Source organism: Procambarus clarkii, chromosome 11, assembly GCF_040958095.1.
Source record: "Procambarus clarkii isolate CNS0578487 chromosome 11, FALCON_Pclarkii_2.0, whole genome shotgun sequence".
Lineage (NCBI taxonomy): Eukaryota > Metazoa > Arthropoda > Malacostraca > Decapoda > Cambaridae > Procambarus > Procambarus clarkii.
Genome location: NC_091160.1, coordinates 20,819,674 through 20,841,251, shown reverse-complemented (window position 1 = coordinate 20,841,251; position 21,578 = coordinate 20,819,674). Strand labels below are relative to the sequence as shown.

Here is a 21,578-nt window from a genome sequence, read left to right as displayed (position 1 = left end):
TGCTTCCACTTTTGTAGATTGGAACTATGTTAGCCTTTTTCCACACATCAGCTACAACTCCTGTAAACAGGGATGCCTGAAAAATCAGTTGAAGAGGAATGCTGAGCTCAGGTGCACATTCTCTCAGAACCCATGGTGAAACTCCATCTGGACCAACTGCTTTGTTCTTATTTAGCTCCTTGAGCATTTTTTCCCACTTCGTCTCTAGACACCTCTATGTGCTCTATGTTGTTCTCTGGAATTCTTATTGTATCTGGTTCCCTGAAGATTTCATTTTGTACAAACACACTTTGGAACTTTTCGTTTAATGTTTCACACATTTCCTTTTCATTTTCCGTGAATCTATTTCCCATTTTCAACCTCTGAATATTATCCTTTACCTGCAATTTGTTGTTTATGAATTTATAGAATAGACCTGGTTCTGTTTTACATTTGTCTGCAATCCCTTTTTCAAAATTTCTTTCTGCCTCTCTCCTCACTGCCGTGTAGTTGTTTCTCACATCTTTGTATCGCTGGTATGTTTGGGGGTTCGGCCTCTTCCTGTATTGATTCCATTTTTGTGTCTTTTGGTCTCTGGCCCTCTCGCACTTTCTGTTGAACCAATCCTGTTTTCTAGTTCTGCTTCTCTGTTTTGGTATAAATTTTTTTGTGCCTTTATCATATATTTCACAAAACCTGACATACATCTCATTCACTTCCTTGCCTAGCAACAAGTCTGTCCAATTATACTCACTAAAAAATTTTCTAAGGCTGCCATAATGTCCTCTCCTAAATTCAGGTTTTTCAATTGCATCGACCGTCATATTTTCTTCCAGATTATAACGCATTGCATACTTTATTCCCAAAAAGACATGGTCACTTTTACCCAAGGGAGGAAGTGTGGCCACCATTTATTGACTGCACTCACCATACCAGCTTAACCCTTAACATGCTCGGGGTCTAATATCCTGCCATCCCCACAGGCGCATGCCATTTTGAAAAAAAAAAAAATATTTTTTCTTTCTAACCTGTTAATTTGTGTTCACTGATCACGGGAAAAATAATAAAAAAATCGTAAGTGGCATATATTGCCCGCTATAGGGCGGGGAAGTCTGGCAAATTATAGGCGCTGACTCAGCGTGCGTCCCAGGCGGTCTGTTGCTCGCAAGCTGTCAGGCCAGAGTTGCCACAAAAAGATAATTACCGAATTATTTCAATGTCTCTGATTGATTTTTCATACTTTTTTTGCTGTAATATTATTCAATAGTGTGTAGTTTGATATATTTATATAATAAAATAAGTGAATCATTGCTGTACTCAAAAATATGGTGTGCATATTGTTGATTCAATTATGTTCATCAATCAGTGAACAAATACTTTGTCGGTTATTACACTATAAGCACAGGTTATATATAAGTATTTGCATGTTTTGTTCACTATAACGAACCACTAAGTAGCTATTATGAGTCAAAAAGTAATGAGGAGTGACCGCCGTGTACCAGCCAGCCACTCCCGCCCTCCCTCCAGTCATCTGACTCACCCACATTCTCCTCCCACAATAATGTTTTTGCTATAATTCACTATATACAGACATTATATATAAGTATCTACATGTTTTGTTCACCATAACTGTACATCTAAGCTTGTATCGTGAGTAAAGGCACAGAGATGTGGCTACTCACACAGTCAGCTGATCGGCGGACGCCCTCAAGGTCAGACGCACTAATATTTCTCCTCCAACAATACTGTGTGGTGTTATTACGCTATATATCTTATATACAGACGTTATATATAAGTATCTACATGTTTTGTTCACCATAACTGTACATCTAAGCTTGTATGGTGAGTAAAGGCACAGAGATGTGGCTACTCACACAGTCAGCTGATCGGCGGCCGCCCTCAAGGCCAGACGCACTAATATTTCTCCTCCAACAATACTGTGTGGTGTTATTACGCTATATACACACATTATATATAAATATCTACCTGTTTTATTCATCATACTTGTACAAATAAACTGGTATGGTGCCCAAAGACCATCGTGGTAACCAGTAAACAACACCGTCGTCTGCACGGTGGCGTCGTGCAGACGCCGCCACCGCTCTCACCAAAATGGCGGCTCCAAACCTTCTCTTGCTGTTTATACCCTCTATACACACGTTATATATAAGTATCTACATTTGTGTTCACCATAGCGAACCACTAAGCTGGTATGCTGAGTGCAGTCAATAAAAGGTGGCCACACACACTCAAAAGACATCGCCACCACCCTCCCTCCTACAGCATTACACCTCCTTCCATGGCGCACAGCGCTAAATATCACCACAATCCTGCTATTATCAGAACCCTGGTCAGTTTTATCACAGTCAGGGGTCTTCTGTAATAATATCATCGCTACATAATAGCATGAACAAGTATAATTTGGCATTTTTAGGCGATGCTGTGGTCACAAGCTGAACAGCAGTGCTGTTAGCTCATGCTGCGTGCGTCAGGCTTGGTTGCTCACTCAATACTGAGGCCAATAACACCCGGGAGTTTGGCCCACGATTTTTTTTAAAAATGGCGTCTGTTTACAAGAGCCCTGATGAAGGTGTGGTGAACCCCGTGTATCCGCGGGCTGTTTAAATCTTGCGTAGTACTCCAACACATCTGATGACGTGATGCGCAGTTTACTGGTACAACGTCCAGCACGTCATATGACGTGATGCGCACTTTAAGGGTTAATGGTTCGCTATGGTTCCTTTATGTTCCTTTATGTTCCCAATTTGAACATCTTTACCACTGTGATCATTGCTGTCTTCTTATATGTGCTGCCAATCTGCTGTATGGTGTTTATTATTGTTTAACATCTTTACCATTGTGATCATTGTGTCTTCTTATATGTGCTGCCAGTCAGCTGTATGGTGTTTATTAATCTTGTTTATCTGTATCTATTGCTACCCAGTCTCCCAATCTTTATGCACCCAATCTGAGCATCTTTACCATTGTGATCATTGCTGTCTTGTATGTGCTGTCAATCTGCTGTATAGTGTCTATTAATCTTGTTTAAATTACCAATCAAGCTGTCAATGTAATCAATCAGAGCTTTAATATAACAATGTGCTTTAATATACTTACTAAGCTCTCTCATCTCATTTTTCTCTTGCAATGTATTTGTTATCATTTATCATTTCTGATAGAAATTACCTACTTAAATTTATCTGTTAGATTAAGGACCTGCCCGAAACGCTGCGCGTACTAGTGGCTTTACAAGATTGTAAATACTGTACTATTCAATGTATTCTCACAGACCCAATGTACCTTCTTGTATATATATAAATAAATAAATAAATAAATAAATAAATGGTGAACACAAATGTAGATACTTATATATAACGTGTGTATAGTGTGAGATAACAGCGAGAGGAGTAGGTTGGGAGCCGCCATTTTGGTGAGGGAGGAGCGTCGTCTGCACGACTTGGCATGTTGTTTACTGATGGCCACTATGGTCTTTGGGCACCATACCAGCTTATTTGTAAAGGTATGGTGAATAAAACAGGTAGATACTTATATATAATGTGTGTATATAACGTAATAACACCACAAACAATATTGTTGGAGGAGAAATAGTGCGTCTGGCCTTGAGGGCGGCTGCCGATCAGCTGACTGGGTGAGTAGCTACGTCTTTGTGCCTTTACTCACCATACAAGCTTAGATGTACAGTTATGGTGAACAAAACATGTAAATACGTATATATAACGTCTGTGTATAGTGAATAAATGGAAAAACAATATTGTGGGAGGATATTGAGGGTGAGTGAGGTGGTGTTGAGGGAGGGCGTGGCAGTGAGTGGCTCGCTGGTGTTTGGTGGTCACTCTTTGTTGCATTTTGACTCACAAGGCCAACTTAGTAGTTCGTTATGGTGAACAAAACATGCAGATACTTATATATAACCTGTGTATATAGTGTAACAACAGCAAAACTATTTGTTTATTGTTTTATGAACATAATCATTGAATCATTAATATGCACACCATAATTTTGAGTACAGCGATGGTTCACACATTTTATTATATAAATATACCACAATTCACTGCATGGAATGATATTACTGCAAAAAACTAAGAAAAAGTCAATCAGAGACATTGAAATAATTAGGTAATAATATATTTGTGGCAACTGCCATCTGACAGCTCGGGCGGAGTAGACCTCGTCTGGCGAAGGCTCTTGCCAAAGCCCCTTTTCTGGGAGGAGCCCCGTCGGCTCCCCGGAGCTTTACCAGGCTGATATGCTAATGTCAGACTTTGGCATCAGTCATGTGTAATAATAAATATAAATAAATATGTTTATTCAGGTAAGGTACAGACATACAAGTGATGTTACATTAATGGATTGATATATAGGTAGAGCTAGTACATACAATGCCTAAAGCCACTATTACGCAATGCGTTTCGGGCAAAAGTTTCATGTATGGAGTTCTAGGGCCTTCCGGGGACCACGGCCAGAACCTGGCCCCCTCAGAGAGGCAAGGGGAGCAATGGCCTATAGAAACCCCTGTGAGGTAGGAAGCATTCTATGTCTGCCATCGACCAGGTCAAGCATCCAGAAAGGTAAGCATTCCAAAACAAACCCCTATTCTGGTGAAAATTGCTACCTAAAGTCGAACTAGTGGATAGAACTCTTCAACAGAAAACAAGGAAACTAGTATGACGTCATACGTCACCGCGCCGCTGTCTGCCGCAGCTCGCCCCTCCCCGGGAGGGGGAAGGGGGAGCCCCAGACCTCCCACGCCTGCTATCCACCCATCAGTTTTTCGGCTGATGCTATAGGCACCGGATATGTGCTCCGGCTCCAGTGGTTGTTTCAGCACTGTACCTAGAGTGTGGTGTCTGTTTTCTAGGTGGTGCGTGAGCCGGGAGTGATTCTCCAGCACTCGGGCTTCATGTGCCTAGGGTTCCCTTCCCTAGGTGCCCTGTAAGTACTGCCCTTGGGGCTTGGGGCCGCCTTCCACAAGTTCCTTGGGTCCTGCCCCTGCTTGGCCGTTTACTGCTTGGTTTTCAGCCGCTCTTTGTGTGCTCGGGTGTTCTGTCTCCCTTGTTCGCCTTAGAGTAAGGGGCAGTTTTTGCACTGGTGGGGCGCAGGGTACTGTGCAGCTTGTCTTTACCAATCATAGCGGCCGACTCTGTTCCGCTTGGGTACACTGTCCTCTTGCGGTTTTTTTTTGTTTATCTATCTGGTGGGGGGGGGGGTCTGCCTTCGTTCTTGCCCCTTGTGTCCCTTGTGTTCTCAGTATTTTCTGGTGGTACCCCCTGCTAGGTCCCCGTGAGTGTACACGTCCCGGGGGTTCAGCTCTTATTAAGTTGTTTGGTAGCTTTGGGTGCCGGTTAGCAGTACCCTGCCTGGGATTACCTGAGCGCGAGTCCTCTTATAGTAAACGCTCGGGACCCTGGAAAACCCCTGGGGGCGCGCGGGTCCGATGGATGTGACCCTAGAGTCCCCCCCCTCGCTTCCAGCGAGTTTGAGGGTTGCTCTCGCCCATTGTCTCTGGGTGACTCTGTTTTGCCTCTGTCTGCTGCCTGTGTGGTCGGTGACACCTTCGACCCGGAGTCCTGCGAGTTTGGTTGCTTGTTGTGGCTCGGTTACCCAGTTGTGCTGACTAAGCTGGTGCAGGCAGCAGGGGCGTTGCACTTGAGCCTTGGTGGAGGCAACGTTCTCGTGGTTTTCTCCCCGGGAGCCCCGGGCTGCCCCGTTTTAGTTCGTTTTGGGACTTGGGAGTGTTGGTTGCTTCGGTTCCATCCACACCCCCCTTGTCTTTCCCCTGGATCACCCTTCCTGCCTGCATTCGGTTCCTTACCGTCTGTAGGTTCAGGGCGGGGTTTTTGGTGGTGTTGAGACTCGGGCAGTCTCGGGGAATCCCCCTTCCGGGGTAGTGACGGGGTCATTTGAGCCTGTTCCTCCAGCCGTGTTGAATGAGTCTGCCAGTGGGCTCCCTTCCTTAGTGTTTTCACGGCTGCCCTGGTTTTATGGTACGGCTGGGGCTTTGGGGGAACGGCTCGGCCCCGGGGCCTGTTGTGTAGGTTCCCGGGTCTGGGGAGGGGCTGACTTGGGGGCATTGGCCCCGTTGGACCCCATGGGTTTTTTTTATCCCCCTCTAGGCGGGGCTTGTGGTTACGCGGAGTGGGGTCTTTCCTCCCCACTCGCTGTACGTGCTGTTGGGCGTCAGCCCCTCCCCGGGCTCGGTTCCTTGGCCTTTGAGTCGGTTGGTTCCGTCCTGTGGGTGGATGTTTCCTTCCACCCTTTTTTGGGACGGTGTTTTTGTCATGTTTCCTCGTTCGATGGGGTTCTACGTGACTTCTGATCTCGGGTGCGCCTGCGCCTTTGTGTGCCTTCAGGACTAGTGTTGGCTTCTGTGTTCTTGAGGGTTCGGGAAGGTTTTTCGCTACTTCCCGCATTATTGGAACGTCTGTCGGCTCTTCGTCCTTCTCGCTGTTTTGGGCTACTTGTGGCCCGGTTGGGCTACTTGTGGCCCGGTTGGGCTACTTGTGGGCCGGTTGGGCTACTTGTAGCCCTGTTGGGCTACTTGTTGCCCTGTTGGGCTACTTGTCGCCCTGTTGGGTTCCTTTTTGGGCTCTCGTTGACCGGTTATATTGTTCCTGCTTCCTCTTTTGGCTGCTTTTCTAGTGCAGTAGTCCTGGTTGGCGCCTTCCCGCAGAGAGGGTTGTGCGGTTCGGCCAGCGTGTCATGCGCCGTGGAGTTTGTTTTGGTCTGGGCGGTGTTTCAGTGCTGGTGTTTTGCGCCCTTTTTGCTACAGTGCTTTGCCTCTCGTTCTTCTCCCTGGCTGCGGTATGTGCCCCTTCGCTCAGGGGGTGTCCTGGTTCCCAGTTGTGGGGTGGACGCCGCGGTTTTCCCTGTGTCATGGGTGTGGGCCGCCTCCCCCTGCTCTCCTGCGGGTTCGGCTGGGTCCGGCTCTGGCGTCTTCACCTGGCGGTGCTCCCAGGTTCTTCTGGGCACGGTTGAGTCGTGTCACGTTCGTGCCTCCATTCGACAGGCGAGTTTCTGCGGTCTGGCATCTTTTGGCCGGGCGCTGGATGCGGTGTTGTTTATATACCTGTCTTTATTTAGGTATATTTTTGTACGACTGAGACCGTTCGCACACCAGTGACTGTCCCTTTTTCAACCCTTCCTGTCCCCCTCATGTGCATGTCCAACCCATGCTAGAGTCATTCAGGGGACCCACCTTTTTTCATGTTGTGAGGTGTGGGGTTTGTAGGGTTGGTTCTGTACTCACCTGGTAAGGCTCCTGGCTGTGCTTGCAGGGCTTCAGCTCTGGCTCCTGGGTCCCGCCTATCTGATAGAACTTGCGGGATAGTACCAGTGGAGTGCAGTGGTGCTATAGGCACAACTGGGGAACACTGTATTACCATCAGAGGTCTGTGGTTGTTACACGACCTACTTGCGAGCATAAGCCTTCTTGCTGGTTCGTCCGAGGACTTCCAGGTCACACTAGCCTGTTTTCGTATAGCAGTTCTGGCCCATCCTGGTTGTGGGGGTATGTGGGCCGGCGGGTCGCTCCCAGCAGCTGCCTGGTGGGCCACCCTCTGGCCGGTCTAGCCTGGCCTTGGGCCGTGCTTGGGGTGTAAAAGAGCTCCCAGTACCCCATCAAGCAGGTATCGAGCGGGGTTTCTCCGCCGTCAGTCGCCAGGTGCAGGTTTCTGGGCCTGCTGGGTTTTGTCGTGTCTCCGTTGGCCCTGTCTGGGGTCTGCCTGCTCCGTTTCTCTGCCTTTGCAGAAGGGAGTTGCTATTTACATGTTGCATGTTGCGGTGGTGCCTGTTGCTGCACGTGTGCATTGGTACAGTGTTTCACAGTGGCGTGTCCTTGTTCCTGTGTCTGGTTGTGGTGTGGCACTTTGCTGCTATTTGTGCCTGGGGATTACGTGGGGGTTTTCTGTCCTTGCCTGATTGTCCACCCCTGGCTGTTTTCCTGGGGTTTTTGTGCTTCTACTCTTTCTTCCTGCCTCCTCTGCAGCAGGGGTGTTCTGCGTGTGTTCTTGGGCATTTTTCAGCCTATGTCCTGTGATGTGCTTCTTTGTCTTGGTCTATTGTAGTTGTTCGTACCCCTTGGTTCGGGTACTGTTCTGGCGGCGACCCTTCCGCCTTCTTTGGTTTCCTGGCTAGCCCTGCCGTTTTTTTTTTTTTTTTTTTTGGGGGGGGGGGGTCTTGCGATGTCTCGCGTCGGACCCATCGTTTCTGAACTCCTGGCGGGCTTGCATGCTTTGGGGAGTTTTTCTGTTCGGCAGACGTTCCATCTCCTTGTGCTGCCTGGGTTTCGGTGGTCGCGCCCGAGATCTTCCCGCGGCTCCGCTTTTTCCTGGGCTCGGAGGGGCCTTGTCGGGGCTGCTTATGTTCTGCTTCGCGGTCTCGCCTCCGGTTGGTGGTCGGGTGGCTTCGTGGTAGGTGTCCCACCTGCGTGCTTCTCTTGACAGCAGTATGGGGTGTTTTAGCGCTCCTTCCTTTTCCTGTCCCTTCTTAGGTGGTTACTCTTGTTAGCTTGGTTTACTCTCGGCTTGGTTTTCTGGTGGGAGTTGGCGGCTGTCGTCTTGCCACATACTGTCGCCTCTTTTCGTGCAGCGCTGGCGGAGCCGCTTTAGCTTGCTTTCAGTCTTGGTGTTGCTTCTGCACCGTTAGTAAGCTGTCTCGTGTGTCATTTCACCTCCGGCCTGTTCGTGCGCCGCTTGCACCATCCTAGTCTCTGGTCAGCGTGCTCTGTCTTCTCCTCGGTTAGTAGTGCCCCTTCGGTTCCGGTGTGTTTTTTCGTCGGCTCTTTCCTTTTGGCCTTTGCCTCTGGGGGTCGAGTCGCTGAGTTTTCTTACTCCTTTGGTTTTAGCATTTTGGTTGTTCAATGGCAGCAGTCTCCATCTTTTCTGGCACGGGGAAGGGCTGCTGCGTTCTGGAGGGGTCCAGGGTTTGTTGGTGCTTCGTTGGTCGGGCCAGGGGTGTGTCGTGTTTTGTGTTCAGTGGCGGCCCTCCACTGTTGTTTGCGTGCTACGGCGTTTGGGTCCGGTGCACGTTTTGTGTTGATCCGGTTCTTCTTCGCGGGTGATGGTGTCCTGGGTGGTCAGCCGTGTTCTTGCGGCTAGGCTGCCTGTGTTCTTCCCTCATGCCCGTGGCGTTCGTGGCTTCGCTGCTCTTGCTGCCGTCTGGGCGACGTGGCCTTGCGGTCTTTAGGGCATGGATTTTTGGTGTTCGTGCGGGGGCCTTGCTGCTCGTTGTTCTCGTGTTGTTCCTGGGACTTTTCGGGGCTGTGGCGCCTTGGGTTGGCGTTTGCTGCTGGTTGTCTCGCTTCCGTGGGGGGGTGCGTGGTGTCCGCCTCCCGGTTCTGTCCCTTTGACCTTCCTCTGTGGGTAGTTAGCTCCGGGGAGCCGACGGGGCTCCCCGCAGAAAACCAGCGTTGAATGTAATGAAACGCCATTTTCTGGGTGAGACCCGGAGGCTCCCCGGCAACCCTCCCTCCCTCCGGTCGGCGGTTTTTTGCGCGTTTTGACATCCAGCCTGAGAACTGATGGGTGGATAGGCGGCGTGGGAGGTCTGGGGCTCCCCCTTCCCCCTCCCAGGGAGGGGGGAGCTGCGCAGACAGCGGCGCGGTGATGTAAGACGTCATACTAGTTTCCTTGTTTTCTGTTGAAGAGTTCTATCCACTAGTTCGGCTTTAGGTAGCAATTTTCACCAGAATAGGGGTTTGTTTTGGAATGCTTACCTTTCTGGATGCTTGACCCGGTCGATGGCAGACATAGAATGCTTCCTACCACACGGGGGTTTCTATAGGCCATTGCTCCCCTTGCCTCTCTGAGGGGGCCAGGTTCTGGCTCGTGGTCCCCGGTAGGCCCTAGAACTCCATACACATGACTGTTGCCAAAGTCTGACATTAGCACATCAGCCTGGTAAAGCTCCGGGGAGCCTCCGGGTCTCACCTAGAAAATGGCGTTTCATTCGATTCAACGCTGGTTTTTTGCCACACTTCCCTACCCTATTGCGGCTAAAATATGCCACCTACGATTTTTTTGTTATTTTTTCCGTGATCAGGGAACAAAAATGAACACTTCTATAAGACGAAAGAATTTTTTGGATTTTTTTTTTTGTTGCGCCTGTGGGTGTGAATTCCATTTGGGCCCCTAGCGGTTTGAGGGTTAAAGAAAACCCCTGGAACGAGTGATGCAAATGCGAAAGAGTTTAAGGCGAGCAGGTGATGGTTTGAGAAATTTAGAAAAGGAAGTGGCATTCATAGTGTTCTGAGTGTTGTGTGTTGCAAGCTGGTGGATGAACACAGCGAAGAACTGACCACCGAAGGACTTCACAATGAGCAGCAACAAGAGACGGCTGAGGAAATTTCTTCAGGGGAGGAGGAGACAGTACAGAATGTCCCTTCCTCATTAATTTAGAAAATGTGTGCAGCATGAGAAGAATTGCAAACTTTTGCTGAAACGACTCACCCAAATCATGGTGCAGTACGCCGTTGCCTTAACCTTTTAAATGGCACTGTGATGCCTCACTACAGATAAAAATTAAAACATATGGAAAAACAAAAATCTTTGGAAAGGATTTTAGTGAGACAATTAAGCAATGAATCATAACCAGGTCCTAGTGGTATGCAGGTAAAATTTAAGAGAGGGAGTGTACCCCAGAAAAGTCATCACTGCCTAAAGTTATAATGGAAGGGGACTCCCCTTCCAAACAGTAACACCTCTCCTCCTCCCCCCTCATCACCATCTTCCATACTCCATCAAGAGACCTCCATAGAGGTAAGATAAACTTATGTCCTGTATTGTAGTTAGAAAAAACTTTGTATTCAGTATAAAATGTATTTGTAAGTTAATATTTTGGAGGGTAAGGAACGGATTAATTCAATTCCATTTATTTCTTATGGGAAAAATTGCTTCGACTTACGATATTTCGACTTAAGATCTATCTCTTTGAACGGATTACCATCGTAACTCGAGGCCCCACTGTATTTTGCCCGCTATAGAGCGGGGAAGTCTGGCAAAAAACAAGCGCTGACTCAGCGTGCGTCCCAAGTGGTTTGTTGCTCGCCAGCTGTCAGGCCGGAGTAGCCACAAAGAGATAATTACCTAATTATTTCAATGTCTCTGATTGATTTTTCATAGATTTTTGCTGTAATATTATTCAATAGTGTGTAGTGTGATATATTTATATAATAAGATGAGTGAATCATTGCTGTACTCAAAAATATGATGTGCATATTGTTGATACAATTATGTTCATCAAACAGTGAACAAATACTTTGTCGGTTATTACACTATATACACAGGTTATATATAAGTATCTGCATGTTTTGTTCACCATAACGAACCACTAAGTTGGCATGCTGAGTGGCAGTGCCAGTGGCAGCCCACCACTGGCTGCTACTTCCTCCCTCCCTCAAGTCACCTGACTCACCCACATTCTCCTCCCACAATACTGTTTTTGCTTTTATTAACTATATATATAGACCCTAATATAAGTATCTACATTCGTGTTCACCATAACGAACCACTAAGTTGGTATGCTGAGTGGCAGTGGCAGCCCACCACTGGCTGCCACTCCCTCCCTACCTCACCTCACCTGGCTCGCCACCATTCTCCACCCACCATACTGTTTTTGCTTTTATATACAGACGTTATATATAAGTATTTACATGTTTTGTTCACCATAACTGTATATCTAAGCTTGTATGGTGAGTAAAGGCACAAAGATGTAGCTACTTACACAGTCAGCTGGCTGCTGCCCTCAAGGCCAGACGCACTAATATTTCTCCTCCAACAATACTGTTTGTGGTGTTATTACACTATATACACACATTATATATAAATATCTACCTGTTTTATTCACCATACTTATACAAGTAAACTGGTATGGTGCCCAAAGACCATCGTGGTCACCAGTAAACAACATGATAAGTCATGCAGACGACGCCACCGCCCTCACCAAAATGGCAGCTCCCAACCTACTCCTCTTGCTGTTTATTCCCTCTATACCAGGGGTGGGCAACCTCTGGCATGCGTGCCGAACTTGGCACGCCGATGACTTGTCTCTGGCACGCAAGAGCATAGGTTACCCTAAGCACAGATGCAAGCACATGTTACCCTAAGCACAGACAAAAAAAACTACTTTCCTTGGGGTATAAGCTTACATGCCATGACAGTATATGTACATCCTGGTGGTGAAGACATTTAAGCTCTACGAAGCTAAAGAGGTCTCAAGAAAAAGAAGTTGATCTTGTTGCCATAGTTACCTTCTTTTTTTATGTCATCGATCATGCCGATGTATGATGATTCCCCTCTATTTACTCTGGCTCATATTTTATGTAATAAGCCTTTCTAACCTAAAGGCTGCACCCATAACCATAGTGTACACTGACAATCATATCTGTGAAGGCAAAATACGCCATGCCTGCCTACCTTTAAAAATGAATTTCGTAAACTTTGAATTTAAACCCCCACAACATCTCCCCCCCCCCCCCTAAACCTCATGTGTTAGAATGCCGCCCGACTTCAGTTTGACGCATATTAATTAAACTCACTTTACTATCTAAATCTAAAGCATCTTCACCTTCGAAAGCTAAAGAAAGATAAGAATTCTTATGCTCTCCCCTTCTCTCCATTGACGGCCGTAATATAACCAGTGAAATCAACAGTCCCCCACCCCCATGAAGTCCCCGTAATGATCACATGTTCAGACGATCTCAGACTCGTAACTCTCTCTCGCAGTCTTGCTTCGCTGTGTTTCTCACTTGCCTCCTCCCCGAGAAGAAGGTCAGTACTTCATCTCCAGGTGAAAATTATTCCCCTTATAAATCAATAACTTTGTGAAACTCAATATCATTGTAAGAATAGTCTTAATTCTTACATTCACATGTACTCGCTCGCCTGCTCCCTAAGAACAGAGCTGACATAAGCAAGATGTCACCGACTCAACGATGTTTCGCCACAACGCACCACACAAACACACAAAAACAGGTTTTGTCTATCGAACCAAGTGAAGTCTTATAAACTCTTGGCATAAGTACTCAATGCCTAGGAAGTAGTGTCTTTGTGATAAGCAGCTGCTGGTGTTGTTTCTGGAATTATGTAAAATAAAGAAAACCCTCTAATTTTCATAAAAGAAAAAAAATCCTCTGAAGATTTTTATTATGTTCATTGTCTCGTCACTCTTACCTCAAACATTGGCTTATTAAACTTATTGATTGGTATTAGAATAAATGTAGGTATACTTTACTACAAAGTTTGTGTGTGCTATAATATTAACAGGAAATAAATAATTCTTTAAATACTCGCATTTCAGTAGAAGTAGACTAATTCATTTCTCGTCACTGCACTCCACAACGACAACACAATCCGTTATCATTGCTATTCATTGGAGTTACTCATCATATACTATTTTGACTTACTTTTGATCTTCCTTCTCTTCCAAGCATATCAATATATTACTTATTTTAATTTCATGCCCTTTACAGAGTGTACAGAATGTCACCACCACCAGCTAAGAAATGATGTCAGTCAAATGAAGAGGATATTAGAGAATTTAAGGAATACTGGACTGAAAAGTTTGGCATGATTAAGAAGGATGATAAAGCTCTATACATTTTCTGTTCTGACACAGTTGTTTGTAGAACTTCTTCTGTAAAGAGACATTTTGAAAATGTTCATAAGAACTTAAGCAATAAAACTGAGGAGGAACAAAGAGAATTAATTTCTCGAGAACTGAGCAAGACAAAAACACAAGCTGAAACTTTTATGAATTATATTTCAGGTAGGCCCAGTTCCAACTTAGTTGCTGCTAGTTTTGAAGTTTCAAAAGTTATTGCCCAACACGGAAAGCCTCTCTGTGATGAGGAGTATATTAAAGAAGCTTGGCTAGAATGTGCACCTTTTCTTTTTGACAACTTTTCAGAAAAGAAAAAGATTATTCAGCGCATTAAAGATTTGCCTGTGAGAAGGAAAACAGTTAAGGATAGGATACTTAAGTTGGAAAGAAATACAGCTGAACAATTGACAAAAGATTTGTCTTCATGTAAGTTTTTTTCTATTTGTGTTGATGAAAGTACAGACATTACATCATCAGCTAGGCTAGCCATATAGTTGCTCTGGTGAAGAGATGGTTGCTCTTGCATCACTACCTGAGCGTACTACCGGGGCTGAAATATGTAAAACAATTGTGAACGAATTCTCTACTCGGCAAATTGACATTTCAAAAGTAGTATCCGTCACAACAGATGGTGCCCCAAACATGACTGGTGAGAAGGCAGGATTTGTAAATCTGTTTGCAATAAGTGTTGGTCATCCACTGATTGGCTTCCATTGCATCATACATGAGGAGGCTTTATGTGCAAAAGCAGGCCTAAAGGAACTGCAAGAAGTGATGCAAACAGTTACCAAGGTTGTTAACACTTTCGCCCGGGCATGACGCAGCATTGCGTCATCCGTTTACTGTCGGTAATGCCGGGGATGACGCAGCATTGCGTCATCCACTTTAAATAATCACCAAAAATCAGGTTTTTATCCTATTTTTTTGGGACTGGTTTTAAAATGCGCGCCAATGTCTTCCCATTTTCTTTGTTGAGCCTCGTGGCCCTCAGGCTGCTTGGCACACGCCATGGGCCCATTGTTTTCGCTCCACTGTTGTGACCAATGTCGCCTCCCCTTGCATCTCAAACGTGTGAACATTTCGGCTATTTTCCGTGGCTATATTTCTTACTGCGGCTTTAGAAACTATCTACGCTTTCTCCACGATGGATAGTGATCATGAACAAGGCCCTTCCAGGAAGAAAATTGCAAAAGAAGGGCTTGAAAAGGGCGGGAATTGGGAGTGTAGCTGGAAGGCATCTGAGCGCTCACTTGCGGCTAACGTGTGGCCCGTATTCAACTCGTCGCTGGTTGGAGTGTGACCAGGTTTTTTATTTTATATGCTAATGTTCCTCTAGAGAATTCTATTGCGAACTCATTGAGACCAAAATGAAAGACCTAGGACGAAAATTGAGGTGACCAGAGTGAAAATAGTGAAAACATTTTATCGCGTTTGCGCGCTCCTGGGTAACTCGTTCGCACTTTCTCTGTTTGCTGCGGGTAATTAGCCGGGCTTTTGGAGTTTATATGCATTTAGTGCTGTAGAGAATTCTATTGCAAACACAATGATACAAAATTTAATCTCGTAGGACGAGAATTAAGGTGATAAAGTTGAAGAGAGTATACACTTTTCAGAATTTACGCGCGCTGCCGTGACACCCTGGGACCCAAATCGCACAGTTGAGGGGTGGCGCGCGGGGTACGTGAAAGTGTTAATTACATTTGTGGTCGGCCTTTAAATAAAAGACAATTTCAAACTCTACTGGATGAGGTAGAATCTGTGTATAAAGGACTGAAAATGTACAACCATGTTCGTTGGCTTAGCAGTGGCTTGGTTCTGAAACGATTTATTGAATGCTTAGATGAGATAAAGCTCTATTTGAACAACCAACAAGTGTCATACCATGAATTTTCTGACATCGTGTGGGTTTGTAAACTGATGTTTTTTGCAGATTTTTGGGAACATTTAAATGAATTGAATATTAAGTTACAGGGTTCTGTTAAGACACTTGATGTTATGTTTTGTTACATAAAAGCTTTTGAAATGAAGCTTAAAGTTTTTAAGAGGGATGTAGATAATGAGAGATTTAGATACTTTCCAAACCTAAAGAGGTACATCAGTGATCTAAAAGATGACAGAACAGACCACAAATGTCTTCAAAAGCTGTTTGTAAACATTATCGAGTCAACAGTTCGGCAGTTCTCTACAAGATTTGCCAAATTCAGAGAACTGGAAGACACAGTAAAGTTCATCAAGTTTCCAGACAGCATCAAAATGGATGAACTAAACTTGCAAATGTTTTCATGGATAGACATGGATGATTTTGAGATGCAGTTGATTGAATTTCAGAGTAGCTCAATCTGGAAGCAGAAATTTGTTGACCTTAGAGTTGACTTGGAAAATATTGAGAGAGAGAGATTAGAGATGAAAGTAATAAAGAAAAATGCGGAAAACGAAGTATTAAGGACTTGGAATACTAATCCAGAAAATTATGTCTGTTTAAAAAACCTTGCAACAGCATTGCTAACCATGTTTTCGTCTACATATGCTTGCGAATCTTTGTTCTCAATTATGAACTTTGTTAAGTCTCATAACAGGAGTAGCATGACAGATGAAACTAGCACTGCATGCATATCTCTCAATGTTACTAAATATAAACCCGATGTAAAATCTCTGTCATCAGTTATGCAGCAGCAGAAGTCTCACTGACAGTATATAAAAGGAGTCAACAAGTTTTTTATCTGTTGTATTCTATTAAAGTCACAAAAGCTTAAAGGCTGTTGAAATGTACTTCTGAAGGTTAAATAAAAAAAAAAATCTGTTTTTTTTATACTATGTTTTACTGCACTGACGTAATTTATTATTTTTTCGTTTAAAAAGTTCTTAAGAGATACCAAATATGTTCTAAAAAAAATGGTTGGCACGTGGAAAAAGTTTGTGTCAGAGACTTGGCTGATTTTGGCAAATACTCTCAAAAAGGTTGCCCACCCCTGCTCTATACACACGTTATATATAAGTATCTACATTTGTGTTCACCATAGCGAACTACTAAACTGGTATGGTGAGTGCAGTCAGTAAAAGGTGGCCACACAGAGTCAGAAAACAACGTCACTACCCTTCCCTCCCACAGCATTACTCCTCCCTCCATGAAGCACAGGGCTAAATATCATCACAGTCCTGCTATTATCAGAACCCTGGTCAGTTGTATCACAGTTAGGGATCTTGTGTAATAATATAATCGCTACATAATAGCATGAACAAGTATATTATGGCATTTTTAGGCGATGCTGTGGTCACAAGCTGAACAGTAGTGCTGTGAGCTCATGCTGCGTGCGTCAGGCTTGGTAGCTCACTCAATACTGAGGCTCCTAACACCCGGGAATTTGGCCCACGATATTTTTAAAAATGGCGTCTGTTTACAAGAGCCCTGATGAAGGTGTGGTGAACCCCGTGTATCCGCGGGCCGTTTAAATCTTGCGTAGTACTCCAAAGCATCATATGATGCGATGCGCAATTTACTGCAAGTCCGTCAAAGCATCATATGATGCGATGCGTAATTTAAGGGTTAAACAGCCTGTCTTTATCTACACTGTCAATTCCTTTGTGTGTGTAATTACCTGTGTAGTTACAGGATGAGAGCTATGCTCATGGTGTCCCGTCTCCCCAGCACTCTCTGTCATATAACGTTTTGAAATTACTGACAGTTTTCGCCTCTACCACACTCTCACCTAACTTGTTCCAACTGTTTACCAGTGTTTACAAAAGTGTATTTTCTTATATTTCTCCGGCAGCTTTGTTTCGTTAGTTTAAATCTATGACCTCTTGTTCTTAAAGTTCCGGGTCTTAGGAATTTTTCCCTGTCAATTTTATCGATTCCTGTTACTATTTTGTAAGTAGTGATCATATCACTTCTTTTTCTTTTATCTTCTAATTTTTGCATATTTAATGGCTCTAACTTCTCCTCGTAGCTCTTGTCTGTCAATTCTGGGAGCCACTTAGTTTCACGACTAAGCACCTTTTCCAGTTTGTCGATGAACTTGTTAAGATATGGGCACTATACAACCGCTGCATATTCCAGCTTTGGTCTAACAAAAGTCATGAAGAATTTCTTTAGTATTTCTCCTTCCATATATTTAAAAGCAATTCTGAAGTTAGAAATGTGGACTCCATCTCATGTTGGCCTCCGTTGTAAGAGAGAGACCCTTGTGTAGGGAGAAATAGCAGTGTTAAATGTTGAAAAGCAGTCTGGTACTTTTACCCCTGCAGATATACAGAGCATCATCTTAACAGGAAAATGTCATCTCCAAGAAACCAATGTAAACAAAAGTGATAAAATGGTTAGAAAGCAGATTCAATGCAAAAAATATAGAGAAACAACAGTGTTAAATATAGAAAAACAGCCTGGAACATTATAAGACATATAAATGAACTATTGGGAAATGTATATGATATGTGGAGGGATGAGACATTATTGGAACTGGGCAGGAGGCACATGTGCAAGCTCCTCTCCTTCACTTGGTGGAGAGAGGCAGTGAGGGAAAGAACCAGAGGCACTTGTGTGTCTTGGAATGGTCTCCAGAATACGATAAGTGCAGTATTAGAGGTTTTTATAGCAGTGCTTCCATTTTTGTATGAGTTAGAGATAGGAATTTGTAGAAAATAAGGATTTTAGAACCCTGTGTGGAGGTAGAGTGGTGTGTTATTAATTCATGTGCATGTGCTCAGCTCTGTCACATGGGGTTATCCACATTTACTTTGTACATCCCTTTGTGTATTGTGGTCAGAACAGTGTAGTGTTAAAACCCATGTCCTTTGTAGTGACCCAAGAGTCTTCAAGGAGTGCCGGACCAGCTGGGCTGTGGTGGGTATGTGGGCCTGAGGGCCGCTCCAAGCAACAGCCTGGTGGACCAAACTCTCACAAGTCAAGTCTTGCTTCGGGCTGGGCTTGGGGAGTAGAAGAACACCCAGAACCCCATCTACCAGGTATCTACCAGGTATTGGAATATAGTAATGACCTTCAGTCCCTGTTTGTTGAGGCCTAAACTGTTGTAATTACTTAGGTGTGTGTGGACCCTTGTGCCAGTTGTCTCCTGAGATATGTGTTGGTGGGACAGAACCTTCTCCCCCTTGTCTGTATCAATCCTGTGGTGGGCCTTAGTACACCCCAATCCCTGTTCTAATCAGTGTGGGATAATCTGGCCTTGTTAAATAAAAATCCTTTTGTAAAATTGTATCCCAAGGTGTATTTCTTGTCCCACGTAGTTAGAACTGTTTATTATTGCTATATAAACACCGGCACTCCGATTATTTATAAGAAAGTACGAGCGGATGTTGTTAGCCATACTCTAGGGTACGGCTTTCAATCCCGTACCTTACACCGAATGCATGATAGAGCTGATGCAGCCAAAGAATCTGCTTTTAAAGGAGAAATTGAGTATAACCTTGGATTGTTAATGCGCAATCTAAGAGCAGTAGTACACCATGAACTTCCAACAAAATCTTGTAGATCTGAGGCAAAGTGAAATCGACACCAGTGATTCTTTCTATCATCATACTATCATGCAAGAGGAGCCACACATCTATGGATCATCCAATAAAATCAGCAGACTTATAGATGTTACTACTGCTCGGCTTAGACTTCGTTACAAGTATCTCTGGGAATTTTCATTACCTGCTGATGTAGACCTGACCAAATGTAAACTGTGTCAACAAAATTATTAGCACATCCTTCATCACTATTTGATTGAGTGTGAAAAGATGTGTGAATTCAGAGACAACTCTATAACAAATGTTCAAGAGATGTGTAAATATTTCATTAAAAATGATCTGCTGCCAGACATCTTGGCCAAATATCCCTAGTTTGCTAACTGTAAGTAGTAACTGAGTGAGTGTAACCTATCCACCATTGCCTACTGGATGGGGAGCGGTGTGCAGGATAAACATATCAATTGTGACACTAGCTCTCCACATGTCAGATGTTTAAATAATAAACTGTACTTGTGGTTGGTCTCGAGCCCACTGTTGATGTGACGATGTGCATTGAATTTTGTAACTAGCTCATCAAGAATGTAACGTGCTTAGCTAAATGAATTGTGGGGCTCAGAACTTGAGCCCATTATGTGCCTCTGTAACCCTTTGCACTACCACCCACAAGATGGGTATGGGGTGCATAATAAATGAGCTAAACTACCTACGCACTGTAGCTGGTAGGTATACAAGTCAACATTACGAAGTACAGTACTTTTGAAGCTGAAAAGTGACAAGTGTACAAAAATCAGGTTCAGATATTTTTTAAATGGAATAAAAGAGGACCTGTGAGGTGTCTGCAAGGCATCCCCAAATTTACCCTACAATTCCTCAAGTTCACTATGCACAAATTTCTATGAATAGAATATTCCTGGAAAACATTCATAGTAAATAATGAGGGTTGACTATACACATTTATAATTAATTAAATATCAACTTTACATTCAAAAACAATGATAAAATTATACTATATACTAACCTGGGGCCGAGCAAATGGTTGAGCGTTTAATAAAGTGGAGCGAGGATCTGGTAAATTTGATTGATCTGATACAACATACCATGGCTCCAGTCCTTTCATCACACCCTCAAATAAGGAACTGCAATAAAGAAATTTTAATGAATAAAACAAAATTACAGTATTTTTTACTTTAAAAAACAAAAAACCAGCGTTGAATGTAATGAAACACCATTTTCTGGGTGAGACCAGGAGGCTACCTGGAGCTATACCGGGCTGATGTGTATATATTAACCGTGGCAACAGTCAATCTAAACCTACCGGGAACCAGAGCCAGAACCTGGCCCCCTCAAGAGAGGCATGAGGAGCAATGGCCTAAAGACACCCCCGTGTACTGTAATTGGAAATGGTGTTTGTATGCCATCTACCAGATCAGGCACCCAGAAAGGTAGGAATTCCAAAACAAGCTACTGCTGATCGAATAAATTGCAAACCAAAAGCCGAACTAGCAACAGAACTCCCCAATCAAAACCAAGGAAACAAGTATGATGTCACCACAAACGCCGCGCATCCGTCTGCGCAACCCCCCCCCCCCTCCCTGGGAGGAGGACGGGGGGGTCCCAGGCAACTCTCCTTAGTTCAGAGGGCGAGTATCAAAAAACACGAAAAACCGCCGACCGAAGGGAGGGAGGGATGCCGGGGAGCCTCCGGGTCTCACCCAGAAAATGGTGTTTCATTACATTCAACGCTGGTTTTCTGTGGAGAGCCCCTTTGGCTCCCTGGGGTTACCTAACCAAAGACAAAGAAAAGGAGGGATTTACCTGGGAGGCGGTCGTCACTTGCTTCCCAACTCAAAGTCGAGATAAAATGGCTGCAACCTGCAACCCAAGGCTACACATGCCCAAAAAGGCCCAGGAACAAAAACAAGATACCGTCCAGCCAGGAATCTGTTCGACCTCCATAAGCCCCATGCTCGAATGTCAGCCAGGACATATTCCCAAAAAACTGCAGCCAAAGCCGCAAACTTACGAACATCGTGGGCACGGGAATATACCGCAGGCTGGCTGGACCGAATAATCCTGCGGACAAACTGGGAGAACCCCGCCTTGGAATAGGGAAGAAGGGAAACCAGGTCCACCCAAATCGTGTCCCCTACCACAGAGGCCGTGACGCACAGATACCGGCAAAGAGCCACAACTTGACACAAAACATGATGCACCCCAGTCAAACCAACCAAGCATCAACAACCCAAGGACCCCTTTGGAAAGCAGCAGACTGATTCTTCACCAGAAAAGAAGGAGAAGGCTGCAAACAAACGAAACGACCATCCAGGACTGAAAGAGCAGAAACCCCTGCGCCAGAGAAGAGCTTGAAACTCCCCGACCCGAACCCCCAGAGGCCAATGCCCCCAAGAAAAGAGCTTTAGAAAAACAGTCCTGAACCGAGGGGGCCACCACAAACCGAGGAGAAGAGAGAGCACCCAGTCCAACAACCAGGACGGCTCAGGCGGCTCAAGAGCAGG

General features: G+C 44.8%; 1 protein-coding gene and 1 pseudogene across 1 annotated transcript in view; one reads left to right on the top strand and one right to left on the bottom strand.

Moving 5' to 3' along the window:
• The window catches only part of LOC123758392 (uncharacterized), a 48,016-nt pseudogene extending 33,793 nt beyond the window's left edge, over nt 1-14,223 (top strand).
• TBC1D5 (TBC1 domain family member 5) overlaps nt 1-21,578 on the bottom strand; it is a gene marked incomplete in the record, with an annotated part of 601,299 nt that overhangs the window by 296,723 nt on the left and 282,998 nt on the right. The window contains 1 exon segment of the mRNA XM_045742746.2: nt 20,081-20,198. Within this exon segment, the coding sequence (XP_045598702.1) occupies nt 20,081-20,198 (118 nt within the window).